We start from the raw sequence: 18,607 nt of genomic DNA on the forward strand, positions 1-18,607 counted from the left end.
CTATAGGCACCCACCACAATGTCCAGCTATTCAAAAAACCAACTTTTTGTTTCATTGATCTTCTGAATGATTTCTTTTGTTTTCAGTTTCATTTAATTCTGCCCTAATTTTTGTTACTTCTTTTCTTCTGCTGGGTTTGGAGTTGGAATGTTCTTCCTTTTCCAGTTGCATGAGATGATCTATTAAGTTGTTGGTGTCCTCTCTTTCTGTGTTCTTGATGAAGGCTTCCAATGCTATAAATTTCCCTCTTAGGACTGTCTTTGCAGTTTCCCACAGGTTTTGATAATCTGTGTCATTATCATTTTGTTCCAAAAATTTGGTCATTTCCTTCTTAATCTCGTCTTTGTTCCAGCTATCCTTCAGCCTAAGATTATTTAGTTTCCATGACTTTGTTTGAGTATGAAGATGTCTGTTGCTATTAAGTTCAACTTTTATTCCATGGTGGTACAAGAAGACATAAGGAATAATTTCTATACTTTTAAATTTGCTGAGGTTAGACTTGTGTCCTAGGATATGGTCCATTTTGGAGTATGACCCATGGGCTGATGAGAAGAATGTATATTCAGTTTTTTAGGGTGAAATGTTCTGTAGAGGTTTGTAAAGTCCATTTGTTCTAGGGTCAGGTTTAAATCTAATATTTCTTTGTTTCTTTTTGGAGGATCTATCCAAAACTGTCAAAGGGGTGTTAAAATCTCCAACTATTATAGTGCAGGAAGATATCAAGTTGTTCATATCCATTAGGGTCTGCTTTATGAATTGAGGCACATTCTGGTAGGGTGTATAAATATTAATTATCAAAATCTCTTCATGTTGGGTGTTTCCCTTGACAAATATGTAGTTACCTTCCTTATATCTTTCTTTATCTTTGTTAGTTTAAAGCCAATTGTATCTGCTACTAAAATTGTAACCCCTGCTTTTTTCTGGTTTCCATTTGCCATATACAACTCCATCCCTTCACTTGAGTCTGTTTTTATCCTTTAAGGTAAGGTGAGATTCTTGTATACAGCAGATATACAGTCTGAATTTATGTATCCAGGCAGCTAGCCTGTGCCTCTTTAGAGGACAGTTTAAACCATTCACATGAATTGAGAGAATTGATAAGCCTGGTTGTATTTTGGGTGTCATGATTTTCGGATGTCCAGTGGACATTTTTAATCCTTTCACCACTATGGAAGTGAGGTTTTGTTCAAAAGTTTCTGGGTGAGTTTACTTTGGAGATAGATCATTGGGCTGGTTGTTGTGGAGGATGGGTCTGAGAATATCCTGGAGAGCTGGTTTAGTTATGGCAAATTTCTTGAACATGTCTATGTCATTGAAGTATTTAATTTCTCCATCACAAATGAAACTCAGTTTAGCTGGATAGAGGATCCTGGGCTGGAAGTTGTTTTGTTTCAGGAGACTGAAGGTCAATGAACATCTTCTTTTTGAAACATTTTGACTGAGAGATCTGCAGTCACTCTGATATTTCTCCCTTTGTAGGTGATACTTATATTACATCTGGTTGCTTGCCAGACTAAGAATGAAGAATTTTCTCCTTCAACTTAACTTTGGCAAAGTTAATCACAATGTGTCTAGGAGATGCTTTATTTGGATTGAGTCTTGCTGGGGTTCTGAAACTGTCTACTATCTAAAGTTCTGTATCTCTTGCAATGCTTGGAAAATTGTCCTCCAAAATCTCTTAGAGTAGAGCATCTGTACCTTTAGGACCATCCTCTTCTTCGGGAATTCCTATAAGACGAATGTTTGGTCTTTTGGAGTGATCCCACAACTCTCTCAGGGAATGATCAGTTTTTGCTCTCCATTTGTCTTCCTCTTTGAGTGTTTGGGACCAGTCAAAAGCTTTGTCTTCAGTTGCAGAAATCCTTTCTTCTGCCTGGTCAACCCTATTACTGAGGGATTCTACTGTATTTTGGAGCTCCTCAAATAACTTTTTTGTTTTCTTGGGCTCTGCCAGCTCTTTTCTCATTATGTCCATATGTTTGGTGACTTGGGCTTTGAATTCATTAATTTCTTGAGACAACTTTAGAACTACTCTTTGGAATTCAGTTTTTACCTTTTCTTCCATTCTATTTATTTCATTTGCAGTCCATATTCTGAGTTTGATTTCTGACATTGCTGCCATTTGTTTATGCATGGCATCTTCAGTTGTATCTCCTTTCTCATTTCCTAGGGGGGATTGATCGACTCTGGTTATTCTCTACAGTGAGGTAAAATGTGAGGTCTTTTGTTCCCTGCTTGTTCGCAGATAGCCTGCGCAGGCCTCCTCCTTGGGGGAGTAGGCTCCCATCCTCTAGTCGATGGGCTTTGTACCTGTAATTTGTTTCCTTGAATGCTCTTTCCTTGGAGTTAGAGCTTGCTGAACTTCTTTCTTGGCTCAGCTCTCCACCTTTGGCTCCATAGAGTACAATTCTGTCCAGTTTTTCTTCCTCTGTTCAGGACCCTCTCCTGAGGGTTGCTACCTGTCAGCCATCTTCCCAGATTCCCCCCTCTCCCCAGTTTCATCTTAATGTTATAACAGTGTTTCTCAATAAAATATGATTGGCATTTTGAGTCAAGATAGTCCAGGTTCATGCTCACACATTTCAAGTCTCTAGCGTTTCTGACTCTGGGCCCTAACCACCAGTAGCACCCCATAGTTACTACTAGTATTTTTGCTTGAGAACTACTGATTATATAGTTGTCCCTTGTATCCATAGGGAATTGGTTACAGGACCCCCTGTGGATAACCAAAATGTGTAGATGTTCATCTCTTTTTTTTTTTTTTTTTTTTGAGACATAGTCTCACTATGTTGCCCTCACTATGGTGCTGTGGCATCACAGCTCACAGCAACCTCAATGCCTTGGGCTTAAGCAGTTCTCTTGCCTCAGCCTCCCAAGTAGCTGGGACTACAGGCACCCACCATAATGCCCAGCTGCTTTTTTTTTTTTTTTTTTTGGTTGCAGTTGTCATTGTTGTTCAGCAGGCCCAGGCTGGATTCCAGCCCTCCAGCTCCTATGTATGTGGCTGACATCCTAGCTGCCAAGCCTGATGGTCATCTCTTTTATAAAATAATATATTAATAGTGTTTGCATATAACCTGTATACATTATACTTTATATTATCTTTGTATTACTTTATGATACCTAACACAGTAAAAATGCTATAAATAGTTGTACTATATTTTTTGTTTTTTGGTTTTAATACAGAGTCCCACTCTTGCTAGGGCTAGAATGCAGTGGCATCATCATAGCTCACTGCAACTTCAAACTCCTTGTCTCAAGTGGTCATCTTAGTTCAGCCTCTCAAGTAGGTGGCACTATAGTTAAGTACCATCCCACTGAGTATTGTTTTGTTTTGTTGTTGAATTGGGGTCTGACTGTTACCCAGAACACCTGGCCTCAAGCAATCCTCCCACTTTACCTCTTAAAGGGGTTGCAGGTGTAAGCCACCATAACAGGCTTGGATTGGTATTTTTTGTTGAGGTTTTTTTTTCTGAATATTTTTGATCTGTGGTTGGTTGATTCTGTGAATATGGAATCTGTGAATATAGAGGGCTGATTATATATAGGATCTTAAATTTATTTTAGATCAACAAAGCTAGATTTTGAAAATTTTTTAAAATAAATTTATTATTTAATAAAAATAATGTGTTTCAATTTTCCTTTTGCTTCTAGTAATCCACCTAACTCCCAGCCAGCTTCCTACCAGAGACGACTTTTAGTAACTAGATCTGGCAGAAAAATTAAAGGAAGAGGACCAAGGGTAGGTGATTCTTCTTTAGAAGTCTTCAAAGCATTGCATTGTCTTTCTTAAATAATTTTAGAATATTTCTTAAATTTTATTTTACTGTATGAGTAACTGAAAATTTAAAGACAGATGTGGATATTGGGCTATGTATTTTCTTTTTTATGGTAACTTTTTTATTTTGGTACTTCCAAACTGAAAACCCATGCAATATAGTTTTTACATTTACATGATTTAAATGGGATCAAGGTCTTTCTTATCTCCTCTGTTACTTTCTCACCACTGTATCTGTGCTCTTACTAAAAATCAATAAATCAAAACCTTATCCTTGGCTTGGCGCCTGTGGCTCAAGTGGCTAAGGTGCCAGCCACATGCACCTAACGTGGCGGGTTCGAATCCAGTCCAGTCCCGCCAAACTACAGTGATGGCTTCAACCAAAAAAAATAGCCAGGCGTTGTGGTGGGCGCCTATGGTCCCAGCTACTTGGGAGGCTGAGGCAGGAGACTCGCTTGAGCCCAGGAATTGGAGGTTGCTGTGAGCTGTGATGCCATAGTACTCTACCCAGGGGGATAGCTTGAGGCTCTATCTCAAAAAAAAAAACAAAAAAAACCTTGTCCTTGCATTTCATTTTCTTTCTTTTTACTGAATTGTACTCATCAGAATTTAAATATCTTCTTGTGTTTTCAAAATATTTTAGAAACTTGGCCGTTTCTCCACTTCCTACTCATTCCTCAAGCATTTCAGTTTGTGTTCCACCCCCACCATCTGCTGAAAGCAGTACTTGCTGTAGTCAGGTCCATGTCGCAAAATCCTGTGAATCCTTTTTACTCTTCTTCTTACTTATCTCCCTCCTTGTAATACTAATTGCTTTCATCACGTTTTCTTCCTGTCCCTCTAGCCAGTCTGTCTTGCATTTCTTTTTTTTTTTCTTTGAGACAGAGCCTCAAGCTATCCCCCTGGGTAGAGTGCCGTGGCATCACAGCTCACAGCAACCTCCAACTCCTAGGCTCAAGCAAGTCTCCTGCCTCAGCCTCCCAAGTAGCTGGGACCATAGGCACCCGCCACAATGCCCAGCTATTTTTTGGTTGCAGCCGTCATTGTTGTTTTGGCAGGCCTCCACCACCTTAGGGGTATATGGCTGGGACCTTAGCCACTTGAGCCACAGGCACTGAGCCCTGTCTTGCATTTCTAATTGTAGTTCATACTCCTTTACTTGACCTTTAAATGGCATAGTACCTTGAGGTTTCAATTCTTCTCATACTGCATATACTCCTTGAGCAATCTCTTTACTCCCATGGCCAATAACTGTCAAATTTTTATCTTCTCTTCTCAGCATCAAAGCTTATTTGACTAATGAGCCCCTTGAATTTAGCTTTACAAAGTTGAACATAGCACTTCCTGTTCTTTCTTTAGGTTCCTGATCTCAGTGTTTGGCACCACCATCCATGTAATTCCTTAAAATCCAAGAATCATTTTGAATCTCTACTTCTGTTTATATCTTATGTACCTTACCCATCACCAAATTCTGCCAGTTCTACCTCTTAAATCCTCTGAAGTCCATCTGGTATTCTCAAGCTTCACTCTCTCCATGTTAACTCACCGTAATATTGTCTGAATACTAACCTGCAGTTTTGGTAATTCTCAATTCTTGTTTTATTTTTTGACTCAGTACCTCTTTACATTGTTCAAAATTATTAGCCAGACGCAGTGGCTTACACCTATAATCCCAGTGTTTTTGAAGGCCAAACTGGGAGGATCTCTTGAGGCCAAGGGTTCAATACCACCTAGATAACATAGTAAGACCCCCTGTCTCTACAAAAGTAAAAATCTTAACCAGATATGGTAGCTTATACCTATAATTGTAGCTACTCAGGAGGCTACGGTGGTGGTATTGCTTTAGCCCAGGAGTTCAAGGCTGCTGTGAGCTAAGGTAATGCCACTTTCCTCCAGCCTAGGCAACAGAGTGAGACCCTATCTCTACTAAAAAATATGTGAGCCAGGTTTGGTGGCTCACGCCTGTAAACCCAGCACTCTGGAAGGCCTAGGCAGGTGGATTCCTTGAGCTCAGCAATTTGAGGTTGCTGTGAGCTATGATGATGCTATAGCACTCTACCCAGGGCAACAGAGTAAGATTCTGTATCAAAAAATATGTATATATATTTATGTGTGTGTGTATATATATACAGAAAGAGAACCCAAAGACCTGTTGATGTGAGTTATATCTATCCATATTTACTACAGGCACATGCCATCATACCTGGCCAATTTTTGTGTTTTTGTTTTTTGGTTTTTTTGTTTGTTTGTTTTTGTTTTTGTAGGGACAGGGTCTTGGGGTCGTGCTGTAGTGCCCTAGCCTAGTCTTTGAATTTCTGGCCAAAAGTTAGCCTCCAGTGTGCTTGGATTACAGGCATGAGCCACCACATCTAGCCAATAGTTATTCTTTTAGGAATTAAAGCTGGGAGATATTTAAAACACAAGATAAGTAATTATTCATTCCATTAGCTGTGAAAGAAATGACATCAAGACTTGTCACATAGTCTGAATAACTCTGCTATGTGATAGTGAAAGTAAAAAGGGCAAATACTGTGATTTTATTAGGAAAATAATTTTGACCTTAGAGATCTCCTGAGTCTTAAGATCCCTATGTCATACTTGGAGAATCATTATTCTAATTCTTTTTTCCTCAAGGATATTATGGGCATCTAATCCTTTTTTTAAAATAACAGAATAGTCATTCAAAAATGAAAATTGAATTTTGTGTTGCTTCTTTACTGTTGATCTTAGGATACATTCTAAAATTATTACCATGGCCACCTAGTCTTCATTAGTTCTTTCTTTTCCTTCTTTCCTGCCCCCTGCCTTTCTTCCTTTCTTCTCTTTCTTTCCTTCTCTTCCTTTCCTTTCTTTCTTTTTCTCATTTTCCTCTTTGCAACAGAGTCTCGCTTTGTTGCGCATATTAGAGTACAATGCCATCATCATAGCTCACTGCAACTTCCAACTCCTGTGGTCAAGCAATCCTCCCAAAGTGCTGGCATTATAGATGTGAGCCACCAAGTACCATTTTTTTTTATAATTTTTAGCTTAGTTATACTTTATCTGTCTTATAATCTGTTCATTGCTAAAACATGCTCTGTTTTTCCTCTCTCAGAACCTTCAAACATAGTATTTCATATACCTTATGTATTTTTCCTCACCCATCTGTCCTTACCATGTTTTACCTTCTTTTCCTTATTACCCTTTCCGAGGTAACTCACTATAAACATCCTTTAGTTCTCAGCTTGTATCCTTTTAACTGTTCACACTCTCATACTAAGTCAGCTCTCTTTGTTAGGTATTCTCTGACCACCTTTTCCTTTCATACTGTACTTATAGCTACATGTATGTTTAACATCTGTGATTATATGTCCATTCACATGGTGTCCTCCTAGTTCGGTAGACTGTAAGTTCCAGGAAAGCAACATCAGATATATCTTGGCTTACTAATGTTTTCTTGGTGCTCAGTAGAATGGTTGGCCACCCTAAGGGCTGAGTATGAATAAATAAACGTCAGTACCTTTGGACAGTTTTTCTCATTATGGTAAATGTTTGCTTTGAAACAGTCAAGTGTAATGACATTCAGCTAGAAACTTAGCGACTTGAGGGTTATTGCACTTTGCATGCTCTAGCAGCATCACTTGGATAGGACTGTTCTCTAGAGAAGATTTGAGTGGCCCGAGTTTGCATGATTAATGTTTTTTATTTGGAATTTCCAACATGTTTATCTGCCTTATTATTTATTGGGAAATCTTCGTAATATTAGAGTACACAGAAATTTCAGACATTTTATTTAAACCTGAAATATATACTCTTTAGCTATTGTTGTAATGGTTTAATGTTTTTGTACATTAATTTTTTTCCCCCTTTAATTTTCCTTAGCGTTATCGAACCCCTTCCAGGTCCAGATCAAGGGATCGTTTCAGACGTAGTGAGACTCCTCCACATTGGAGGCAAGAGATGCAGAGAGCTCAAAGAATGAGGGTATCAAGTGGTGAAAGATGGATCAAAGGGGATAAGTAAGATTTAACTATTATTTCAAATTTAGTGATAAGTATTTTTACTATTATACATAAAGTCATTTTGTTGCATTGTTTTAATTAATTCTGAATGTCTTAAGGAAACTAGAATATAATTTTAGTTAATGGTGTACACTTTTCTCTTCCAAATAACATTTCAAAAAAATCTTTATTTACTTTTTCTTATTGTTTAGGAGTGAGTTGAATGAAATAAAAGAAAATCAAAGAAGCCCAGTTAGAGTAAAAGAGAGAAAAATAACTGATCACAGGCATGTGTCTGAGAGTCCAAACAGAAAAAGTGAAAAGGAAAAGAAAGTTAAAGACCATAAATCTAACAGCAAAGAGAGAGACATCAGAAGAAATTCAGAAAAAGATGATAAATATAATAAAAACAAAGTGAAGAAAAGGGTGAAATCTAAAAGTAGGAGTAAGAGCAAAGAGAAATCAAAAAGTAAGGAAAGAGATTCAAAACATAATAGACATGAAGAAAAGAGGATGAGGTCAAGGAGTAAAGAAAGGGATCATGAGAATGTTAAAGAAAAAGAAAAACAGCCTGATTCTAAAGGAAAAGATCAGGAAAGGAGTAGAAGTAAAGAAAAGTCTAAACAGTTAGAATCAAAAAGTAACGAGCACGATTACAATAAAGGTAAGGAAAAGGATAGACGTGCACAGTCCAGGAGTAGAGAATGTGACATAACTAAAGGTAAACACAGTTACAATAGTAGAACCAGGGAACGGAGCAGAAGCAGGGAACGGAGCAGACGAGTACGATCTAGAAGCCGCGACAGAGATCGCAGCAGAAGCAAGGAGTACCACAGACACAGAGAACAGGAGTACAGAAGAAGAGGACGGTCACGAAGCCGAGAGAGAAGAGCAACACCAGGAAGATCAAGAAGTAAAGACAGGAAGAGAAGGAGGAGAGATTCACGGAGCTCAGAGAGGGAAGAAAGTCAAAGCAGAAACAAAGAAAAGTACAGAAACCAAGAAAGTAAGAGTTCTTACAGAAAAGAAAATTCTGAGAGTGAGAAAAGAATGTACTCTAAAAATCGTGATCATAATAGCTCAAGTAACAGCAGGGAAAAAAAGGCTGACAGAGATCAAAGTCCGTTCTCAAAAATAAAACAAAGCAGTCAGGACAATGAATTAAAGTCCTCCACATTAAAAAATAAGGAGGATGAGAAGACCAGATCCTCAGTGGAAAAAGAAAACCAAAAATCAAAGGGTCAAGAAAATGACCACGTACATGATAAAAATAAAAAATTTGATCATGAATCAAGCCCTGGAACAGATGAAGACAAAAGTGGATAAGTGAATTGGGTAAACTTACTTCCATTCTGTCTAAAATTTTAAGTTTTAGAGACTTGCTGATGAATCTCCTTTATGTTATTTTCCCTTTCATTGTTTTTGGGTTGTTTTTGTTTTTTTTTTTTTTTTTTTTTTCTAATGTGGATTTCATTGAGTTGACCTTTTGATAATCTGCCATCTGGATAATTTGTACTGCTAAAGTTTTAATAAACTTGAAATGAGAAAAACACTTGGTGTAATACTGTGTGCTGTGTTTAACTATTTTATGTATGCATTATTGTATTGCAACAATCAGCCAATAGCATCCTGATTTATCAGCCATTTGAAAATAGGCATTAACTGATGGCTGCAATACATTATTACAAAAGCTTGTGTTTCTCATAATTAAGTAACTTTAGAAGCTACTAGAAGAAATCTTGTATAGATTTTCTGATTGCATTTATAATAGAGATTTGCAGCAGTTTCCTTTAATTATGCAGAAGCAGGATCCTAGTCACTTGATCTTATTAAATCATTATTTCTGATTTTATGGTAATTGTGCTTTAAAATAAATAGTTATTTATATTGCACTTCATACTTTTATAGTTCCAGCCATAGCTGGTTTCATATTAATACTTTTCCTGTCAAGTTTTGTTTTACTTAACTGCCTATAAAAGTCCTAAGAGTAATTTTTCAGTTGACACACTGATAGACCTTGAGTTGCTGTTATACAGCATTTGACAGGAACTATACCTTGGAAAATCAAATTCTCCATTCTGTTTTGCTTTTTGTTTGAGATTGAAGTTACTGCTTTGGGAGAACATTGTCTTATTATGATTATCCTTCCTAAAATAATAAAAAAATATACTTTTCTCACTAAAACATATCCCTTATGCAGGACCTTAAGCTAGACAGATTCTAAAAATTGTTAATATTGACACATTAACTTAGAAGATTTCTCTTTTTGGGCCTCCAACCTATATAGAGTTGAGTGTTAACTCTGCATGCTTTTTGTTGTTGTTGTTTTTTAGTTGAACTGACTTCTCTAACTCTCATAGCTGTGAGTTTCAAGTGGCAAGAAAATGCATCTTTTCTATGTCATGATAGGCTATAGCATGTTTATGACTCTGGTTTTGTTCTGTTCAGGTGGCTTTATACCATTATTGTTAATGTTATTTTAACTTGGCATGTGTAACATTGCCATTTAGAGTAGAGTAGAAAGTTGCAAAATTTGATAGCTTACAGAGTTAAACACTAAGCATATCCAAAGTCCATTTAGAGTTTTGTGTGTTGTATTTTGCTATTTTTGTGATGTGTGACCTTTTATTCTGTAATATCTCTTTTAAATGAAACATTGAACATCCAGCAAACATAAAACCTGCCTCATTTGAAAAGAAAATTCAAAATTCCAATTAATAGTAGTCTCTAGAGAGTTTTATACTTCAATAGAGTTTATATAGTGTCAACTGTATTACCAAGGAAGCTTCTTGGTAAATCCACTAGCTACTGAGTGCTATTTGTACTGAATAAAGCAATGCTTACATTGATACTTTCCACTATTGGTTAATATAGTTAATCATACATTTGGCATTGTGGTAGTTGTTGCAAAAAGAGTAATGATTATAAGATTGTTTGGAAAATTGTGAAACAAATATCCACAGTGGATTCTTTCTAATTTTTTTTTCTAATGATAAAATAGTGATGTTTGTTATAGTCCAGGGTGATTGAACCCTTAGAGACTGACGACAAACCGAGATTAGGGATAATTGAGTCTGAGTGTCCAAATTGTATAATCTATTACACATATATTTTAAAGAAATTACTGTTTGTTTTAAATTCAGTAAGTTGCATTTTAAAAACTGTTAAACTATTTGAGCTTCAAGAAAGGTGCTATTTAAGAAAGGATTTCTAATAAGTTACATATATGTATATTTTTAAGAAGTACATGCTGTGTAAAACTCTTAATCCTTCTGTGTTGTTTGATCCCAAAGCTTAGAATTACAGACAAGGACTTCCCAAATATTAAAATTTTAAAGTAATCATAGGGAGGAAATTAGTAATTTGTATAAGCAGTATTCTCCTGTTTGGGTTATGAAAAGAGGCACTCCAAGTTAAGCTTTATTTATAGTCCTTTTTTTTTTTAAAGCTTTGTTCTTTTTACAGAACAGATATAAAAGAATTGAGAGGACAATCAGATTGTTTGAGGATAGAAAGAACATTTAGAAAAAGATTAAATAGCACTAACTATACCCTCAAGGTCTGCACTTGCCATCTGCTGAATAGCATGTAGCTCAAATAGTCCTTTCTGTTACATTTTAATAGTTATACTCTCTGTAGTTTTTACATTAAACTGTTTTCCTAAAAGTCAGCTGTTTTTTCCCTATCAAATTGATTTTATAGTTATGTCTGAGCTTACAGTTCATGTCAAAGTATCTTTGACTTAACATCCTTTTAAAGATATTAACTTGGTTAATTTTTCTTGGTTGATTGATGATAACCAAGAACATTTTTTTAGCAGGTAGAATTTTCATGATGATTATTTTTATGTGAATTATTTTTCTGGGTAAGCTGTCTACCACAAAGGTAACACTACAGAAATTAGTATTAATGAAATGAGCAGTAGAGAACCTGCTGGGTTGTTTTAAAACATTCTTTCATTAACTTGTGGTTGGTGAGTTCATACAGCAAATGTTTCTTTTAAGTTACTTAATTGAAGCCCTCTGAAGTTGCAAGGTATTAACGTGATAAATCTGCCTCTGCACAAGTGTGATATTGATGCATGTTGGCTTTGTGAATAGCCTTTGAATTCTTGTGCCTAGTGGAGGGAATGAAACTAAACGGAAGATTTTATTTTTTATGTTATTAATAGGCACAAAATGGGTTTCCAGTTTTTCAAGTAGTGGTATTAACTGGCAGTTGTAATTTATTTTATATTTACTACTATATGGAGCAAGTTAGTATATTTTTCAGTAGTTTATTGTTCTTCATTCCAGTTGGCAATAGTTTTCATCACACTGAACTTTTTATAGTGAATTTCTATAGAAACTTGAGTTTGCCTTCACCAGAAGGTACTTTAAATATATATATCATATAGCTGATATAAAGAAATAAAATAGGTATTTTTTCTGTCTTCTTTTGGTTGTATTTTCTGTAAGGATTCATCTGTTTACAATTGAATAAACTCTCTAAGGATTATAGGCTGATAACCTGTATATTGTGAAAAGATGTGCTTTATTACAAATACTTGTTTAAAGAAAATAAAATAAGCCCCCAGGAAGTGCACTATTGACTGGCACACCTGCTCATGGTGGGCTTCCCAACTAACTGCCTTTAAAGGATTTAGGCACAGGCAAACTTTGTGTCCTGTTGTGTGACAAAGCAGTAAATATTAAAGGAGGAAAATCACATGAATAAGAAAATTTCGACAGCAAGGTGGGAGAAGGGAGTCTTTGAGGGTTTCTTTGTTTTTTTGGTACAGGGGAGAGAGTGCAGGGTTGTGTTTCTCCCATTTTTTTCCTTTAAGCAAATTTCATGTTACCAAAAGCACATGCTGTATATTTTATTCCCCTTTTGTGTATACATAGTGTTTTTGAAAGATTGATAAATGCATTGGGTATTTGTATGTGGGGATGTTCAAAGTTGTGGCTGCTCTCTTTGTGGAAGGAAAAAACAAATGAAGTTAATGCACTTCTTTTCCTAGCTCAGAAGTCACTGTGATGTATATTTTTTTAATGAAATTTAGAAATAAAGCTGTTGTCTTCTCAATTGTAAAATTAGTTTCAAAATGCTGCTTCTCTTAACCATTAGTCCATAATTGTTCAGCTGTTTTCTGCAAACTGCATTTTACAAAATTTAAACTTCGAAACTGTATTAACTTTTATAGTTAAACATTGTATTAAATAAACTATACTATAATAAACAGTTTGGGTTTGTATTTTTTATATTGTATTATTCAACCTGTTTTTATTTTTATTATTATTATTATTGAGACAGTTTCACTTTGTCGCCCTCGGTAGAGTACCATGGCATCACAGCTCACAGCAACCTCAAACTCTTGGGCTTAAGTGATTCTCTTGCCTCAGCCTCCCAAGTAGTTGGGACTGCTGGCCCGGCCTGGGTTTCAACCAGCCAACCTGGGTATATGTGGCCAGTACTCTATCCACTGAGCTATGGGCGCTGCCTCACCTGTTTTTAAATTAAAAGCTAAATAATGAAAATAACACCACCAAACATAACTGTTACCCACAGAGACGAAATTATTTGTATTGTGAGAAAACAAAATAGACATTTTTCCAAAGATGAAACACAACTGGCCAACAGGCATACGGCATTATACTCAATCAACATCACTAATTATTAGGGAATGCAAATCAAAACCACAATGAGGTATCACATCATAGCCAATTAGGATGGCTATTATCAACAAAACCAAATAAGTGTTGGTGAGGATGTGCACCCTCGTTACTTTTAGGAATATAAGATGGTACAGCTATAATGGATAACAGTATGGCAGTGCCTAAAAATATTTAGTAGAATTATATGATTCAGCAATTTAACTGTTGGTATATATCCAAAATAATTGGAAGTATCTCAAAAGAGTTATTAGTACATCCAGGTCATAGCAGTATGTACACAGTACCAAGAGGTGGAAGCGACCTGTCAAGGAAGGAATAAATAAATAAAATGTGTACACATACAGTAAGATATTACAATGCTTTTTAAAGGAAGAATACTGATATGCTACAACAGGCGTCCTCAAACTACGGCCCGCAGGCCACATGCAGCCTGCCCTAGGACGTTTATCTGGCCCGCTGGGTGTTTTTACTGCCACTGCCTATCCTGCTTAGCAGCTGACTCATCCCAGGACCTGTAGTCCGGCCCTGCAACAGTTGGACAGTGAACGGGCCTCCTATTTAAAAAGTTTGAGGACCCCCATGCTACCATATGGATGAAACTTGAGAACATTATGCTAAATGTAAATAGTCACAGAAGTACATATACTGTAGAAGTCAAATTCATAGTAAAAGAATGGTGCTTCACAGTAGTTGAGAGAAGGGCAGAATGAGAAGTAGTTTAGTTGGCTCAGTGCCTATAGCTCAGGCGGCTAAGGCACCAAGCCACATGCTCAAGCTGTCACCCTGGGTAGAGTGCTGTGACATCACAGCTCACAGCAACCTCCAACTCCTGGGCTCAAGCGATTCTCCTGCCTCCACCTCCCAAGTAGCTGGGATTACAGGTGCCTAGGTTCGAATCCAGTGTGGGCTTACCAAACAAGGACAACTACAACCAAAAAACAGCCAGGTGGTGTGGCGGATGCCTGTAGTCCCAGCTACTTGGGAGGCTGAGAGCCCAGGAGTTTGAGGTTGCTGTGAGCTGTGATGATACAGCACTCTACCCAAGGCAACAGCTTAAGGCTCTGTCTCAAAAAAAAAAAAAAAAGTTTAGTGAATATAGTGTTTCATTTGTGCAAGATGACAGAATTCTGCAGATTGCCCAGCTATTTCATGTAGAAATAGTTAAGATGACAAATTTTAAGTTGTGGGGTTTTTTTAACCACTGAAAAATGAAAAAAAGGAACAGGAATACAATTAATAAAAACATACTAAACCCGTATACAAACTGGCAAAACTACATGCAGAATTATTATTTTTCTTTTAGAATTATTTAAGTGACTTCAAACTGTTGGGTAGGGTGGCTCACAACTATAATTCCAGTACTTCGGGAGGCTGAAGCAGGAGGATCACACAGGATTTAGAGATTACCCAGAGCAACATAGTGAGATGCCCCCATCTCTAAAAAAAATTATTTTATTGGTAATTCACACGTCTAGTAAGATAACACTCTATAAGAACACAAAAATAAGTTTTAAACTACGTTGAGGAATCCCATTGTTAATGATATTAGTGCTGTACTAATTTAACTACTTTTTGGTTTTTGAGTGGTTTTTTTTGAGACAGAATCTCAAGCTGTTGCCTTGGGTAGAGTGCTATGGTGTCACAGTTCACAGCAACCTTAACTCTTGGGCTCGATTCTCTTGCCTCAGCCTCCCAAGTAGGTGGGACTACAAGGCACCTGGTTATTTTGTTGTTATTGTTGGCAGTTGTTTTAGCTGGCCTGGGCCGGGTTTGAACCCTCCAGCCTTCGTGTATGTGGTCGGTGCCCTACCCACTGAGCTATGGGCGCTGCCCCATGTAACTATTTTTTGACAAAGCAGGTAAACATGAATTTCTGCTAAAAGGATACATATCCAGTAGATTATTATTTAGCCATAAAAAGAAAGGTACTAATACCTTGTACAACATGGGTGAATCTTCAAAATATGCTAAGTAAAACAACCAAGGCAAAAGAGATTACAGTATGATTCTGTTTATATACAATATCTAGTATAGGCAAATCCACAGAAACAAGATTAGTACGGTTACCAGAGGCTTCGGGGAGGGGGAATGAAGAGTTTCCATTTGGAGCACCAGAAAGCTCTGGTGACACAATGCTCTGAACGTTCTTAATGCCATTGAATGTTCATTTAAATATATTGTGTACACATTTTACTATAATTTTAAAAAAGGAATCTGGACCTGACACAGTGGCTCAGGCCTATAATCCTAACACTGGGAGGCTGAGGTGGGAAGATCCCTTGAGTTTAGGAGTTAAAGACCAGCCTGAGCAAGACCCCATCTCTACTAAAACTGGAAAAGTTAGGTATTGTGGGTGCCTGTTGTCCCAGCTACTTGGGAGGCTGAGGCAAGAGGATGGCTTGAACCCTGGAATTTTTTTGTTTTCTTTGAGACAGAGCCTCAAGCTGTCACCCTGGGTAGAGTGCTGTGGCATCACAGCTCATAGCAACCTCCAACTCCTGGGCTCAAGCAATTCTCCTGCCTCCACCTCCCAAGTAGCTGGGATTACAGGTGCCCACCACAACACCTAGCTATTTTTTGGTTGCAGCTGTCGTTTGGTGGCTCTGGGCTGGATTTGAACCTGCCAGCTCAGGTGTATGTGGCTGGCGCCTTAGCAGCTTGAGCCACAGGCGCTGAGCCAAACCCAGGAGTTTGAGATTGCCATGAGTTAGGCTGATGCTGCAACATAATGAGACTTCTGTCTTGGGGGTGAGGGGATCTGAACTAACTGTCCTATATATACCCAATGGAAATACTGTGAAGAATCAAATCAGACAGTTGCATTAAGACGAAGAATATCTTTATTAACAGAAATTTTATATAATCCATTTACATTTGCAGTTGGTCCTTGCTACAACTTAGTCTTCTCTTAAAAATAAACTTTTCTACCATGTAAAACCTAGCCTTCCCTTAGACTTTTGAAAATTATTATATTTTGATCCTTTAGAGTTATAAAAAGGGAGTTGCACTCCAGTAGTATCAGTTGCCTGATAGCTGGGTCTTAATCCACCTCTGTTCACCAAAACTGGTCCATGGCCACCTCCAGGTCCTTCCTGTGCAGCCTTTACAAGAGGATAAATAAATCTATTTGTTTTAGACTCAAGATCAATTACTTCTCTGGCGTAATCTTGAAATTCTTTCTCCTTTTCAGCCGCAAGAACTTCAGTAAGTCTGTAGTAATCTAATTCTGCTTGTTTTGCTTGTTTTGCATTAAACTTATTCTTGGCCTATTTGAGAAAGGAAGGAAATGCAATTTAGTATTGGGTAAGAACATTAACTTTTTAAATATATGTAGTGTTTGGCCCAGCGCCTGTAGCACAGTGGTTATGGTGCCAGCTCCATACACCGAGGCTGGAGGGTTTGAACCCAGCCCAGGCCAGCTAAGCAACAATGACAACTGCAATAGAAAAAAAGCAGGTGTTGTGGCGGGCACCTGTAGTCCTAGCTACTTGGGAGGCTGAGGCAAGAGAATCACTTAAAGCCCAAGAGTTTAAGGTTGCTGTGAGTGGTGGGTGCCAGTAGTCCCAGCTACTTGGGAGGCTGAGGCAAGAGAATCACTTAAAGCCCAAGAGTTTGAGGTTGCTGTGAGCTGTGACACTAAAGCACTCTACAGAGGGCGACATAGACTCTATCTCAAATAAATAAATGTAGTATTTGAAGATAATACAGGTATAATTTTCTGAACGGACATAAATTGATTTGACAACTATATACTGTCATTTATTTAATTCCAGTGCTTCTCAGAATAGTATTATGCTCAAAAGTAGTGTCTCAATGAAATTTTATTAATAGCTTTATGTGATACATTCTCAAACAATAGATCAAAATAGCGAAAAGCATGAAATTTATGTAAAAAGTAACTGAGTTTGAATACTGCTTCAACCATTTATAAGATGTGAATTTTGGGCTCAACAATGGTTAGAGCACCAGCCACATACACCTAGGGTGATGGATTCAAACCCAGCCCAGGCCAGCTAAACAATAATGACAACTGCAACAAAAAATTAGCCAGGTGTTGTGGCGGGCACCTGTAGTCCCAGCTACTTGGGAGGCTGAGGCAAGAGAGGCTTAAGCCCAAGAGTTGGAGGTTGCTGTGAGCTATGACGCATAGCACTGTACTGAGGGCAACATAGTGAGACTATCTCAGAAAAAAAGATGTGACTTTTGGCGGTTTAGAAGGCACACCAATCATTGCCTTATATCTATCTGCTATTTTTAAAGAATTCACTCAACTCCAGCCCAATATACCATGTGTCCCAGCCACATAAGATTAAAACTTGAATTTAACCAATCACATTCTGTTTCCCTAAAATTTAACAATGAGTGACATTTATCAATGTAGGTTGATCCGGAACCAAGTAGAGTAAGTACTCAAGGCAATTTTCCAAAAGCCAATTTATCTATAGTTTATAATATTTTTTGTTTGTAATGGTTCATATTAATTTACTATGGATGAGATAATTTCTATGGCTTTTCTGTGAAGTTCTGAGTGGCACCTTTTCATTTTGTGGTCTCTGGCAATTTAAGAAATACTAAGTTTGTCAAAAAGATAAGTAATTTTGTCTACTTAGGAATATATTAATAGTTTGTTATTCATCAAAATATTTTTCAAAATCCAAAACTTCAGTATAAAACAATGGCTCAAACCTGCTATCTACTATAAAATAACTTTTGAGGGAATACAGCAACCATATGAATATGAAAGACTAAGAATTTTTTTTTTTTGATACAGTCTTAACTGTTGCTCCAGGCAGGATTGCCATGGTATTAGCCTAGCTCATAGCAATCTCAAACTCCTGGACTCCAGTGGTCTTCTTGCCTCAGCCACTGGAGTAACTGGGACTATAGGCACCTGCCACAATACCCAGCTAGTTTTCTATTTTTTTATTTTTTTATTTTTTTTGAGACAGAGTCTCACTGTGTTGCCCTCGGTAAAGTCCTATGGTATCACAGCTCACAGCAATCTCCAACTCTTGGGCTTAAGCAATTCTCTTGCCTCAACCTCCCAAGTAGCTGGGATTACAGGCGCCCGCCACCACACCCGGCTATTTTGTTGTTGTTGCAGTTGTTTAGCTGGCCTAGGCCAGATTTAAACGCATCACCCTCAGTGTATGTGGCTGGCTCTGTAACCACTGTGCTACGGGCACCGACCC

General features: G+C 37.5%; 2 protein-coding genes across 3 annotated transcripts in view; one reads left to right on the plus strand and one right to left on the minus strand.

The window, feature by feature from the left end:
• Positions 1-9,310, plus strand: part of PPIG (peptidylprolyl isomerase G) — a 59,967-nt gene extending 50,657 nt beyond the window's left edge. For both annotated transcript variants that reach the window (XM_003800854.3, XM_023507539.1), the window contains exons 11-13: positions 3,655-3,742; positions 7,640-7,776; positions 7,971-9,310. In XM_003800854.3, the coding sequence (XP_003800902.1) occupies positions 3,655-3,742; positions 7,640-7,776; positions 7,971-9,084 (1,339 nt within the window). In that variant the 3' untranslated portion in view covers positions 9,085-9,310. The remainder of the gene's footprint in view (positions 1-3,654; positions 3,743-7,639; positions 7,777-7,970) is intronic.
• A 6,930-nt stretch (positions 9,311-16,240) lies between these two features.
• Positions 16,241-18,607, minus strand: part of CCDC173 (coiled-coil domain containing 173) — a 48,823-nt gene continuing 46,456 nt past the window's right edge. Inside the window, exon 9 of the mRNA XM_003800856.2 lies at positions 16,241-16,681. Coding sequence (XP_003800904.1) covers positions 16,340-16,681 — 342 coding nt within the window. The 3' untranslated portion in view covers positions 16,241-16,339. The remainder of the gene's footprint in view (positions 16,682-18,607) is intronic.

Source organism: Otolemur garnettii, unplaced genomic scaffold, assembly GCF_000181295.1.
Source record: "Otolemur garnettii isolate 467f Iridium unplaced genomic scaffold, OtoGar3 scaffold00187, whole genome shotgun sequence".
NCBI lineage: Eukaryota > Metazoa > Chordata > Mammalia > Primates > Galagidae > Otolemur > Otolemur garnettii.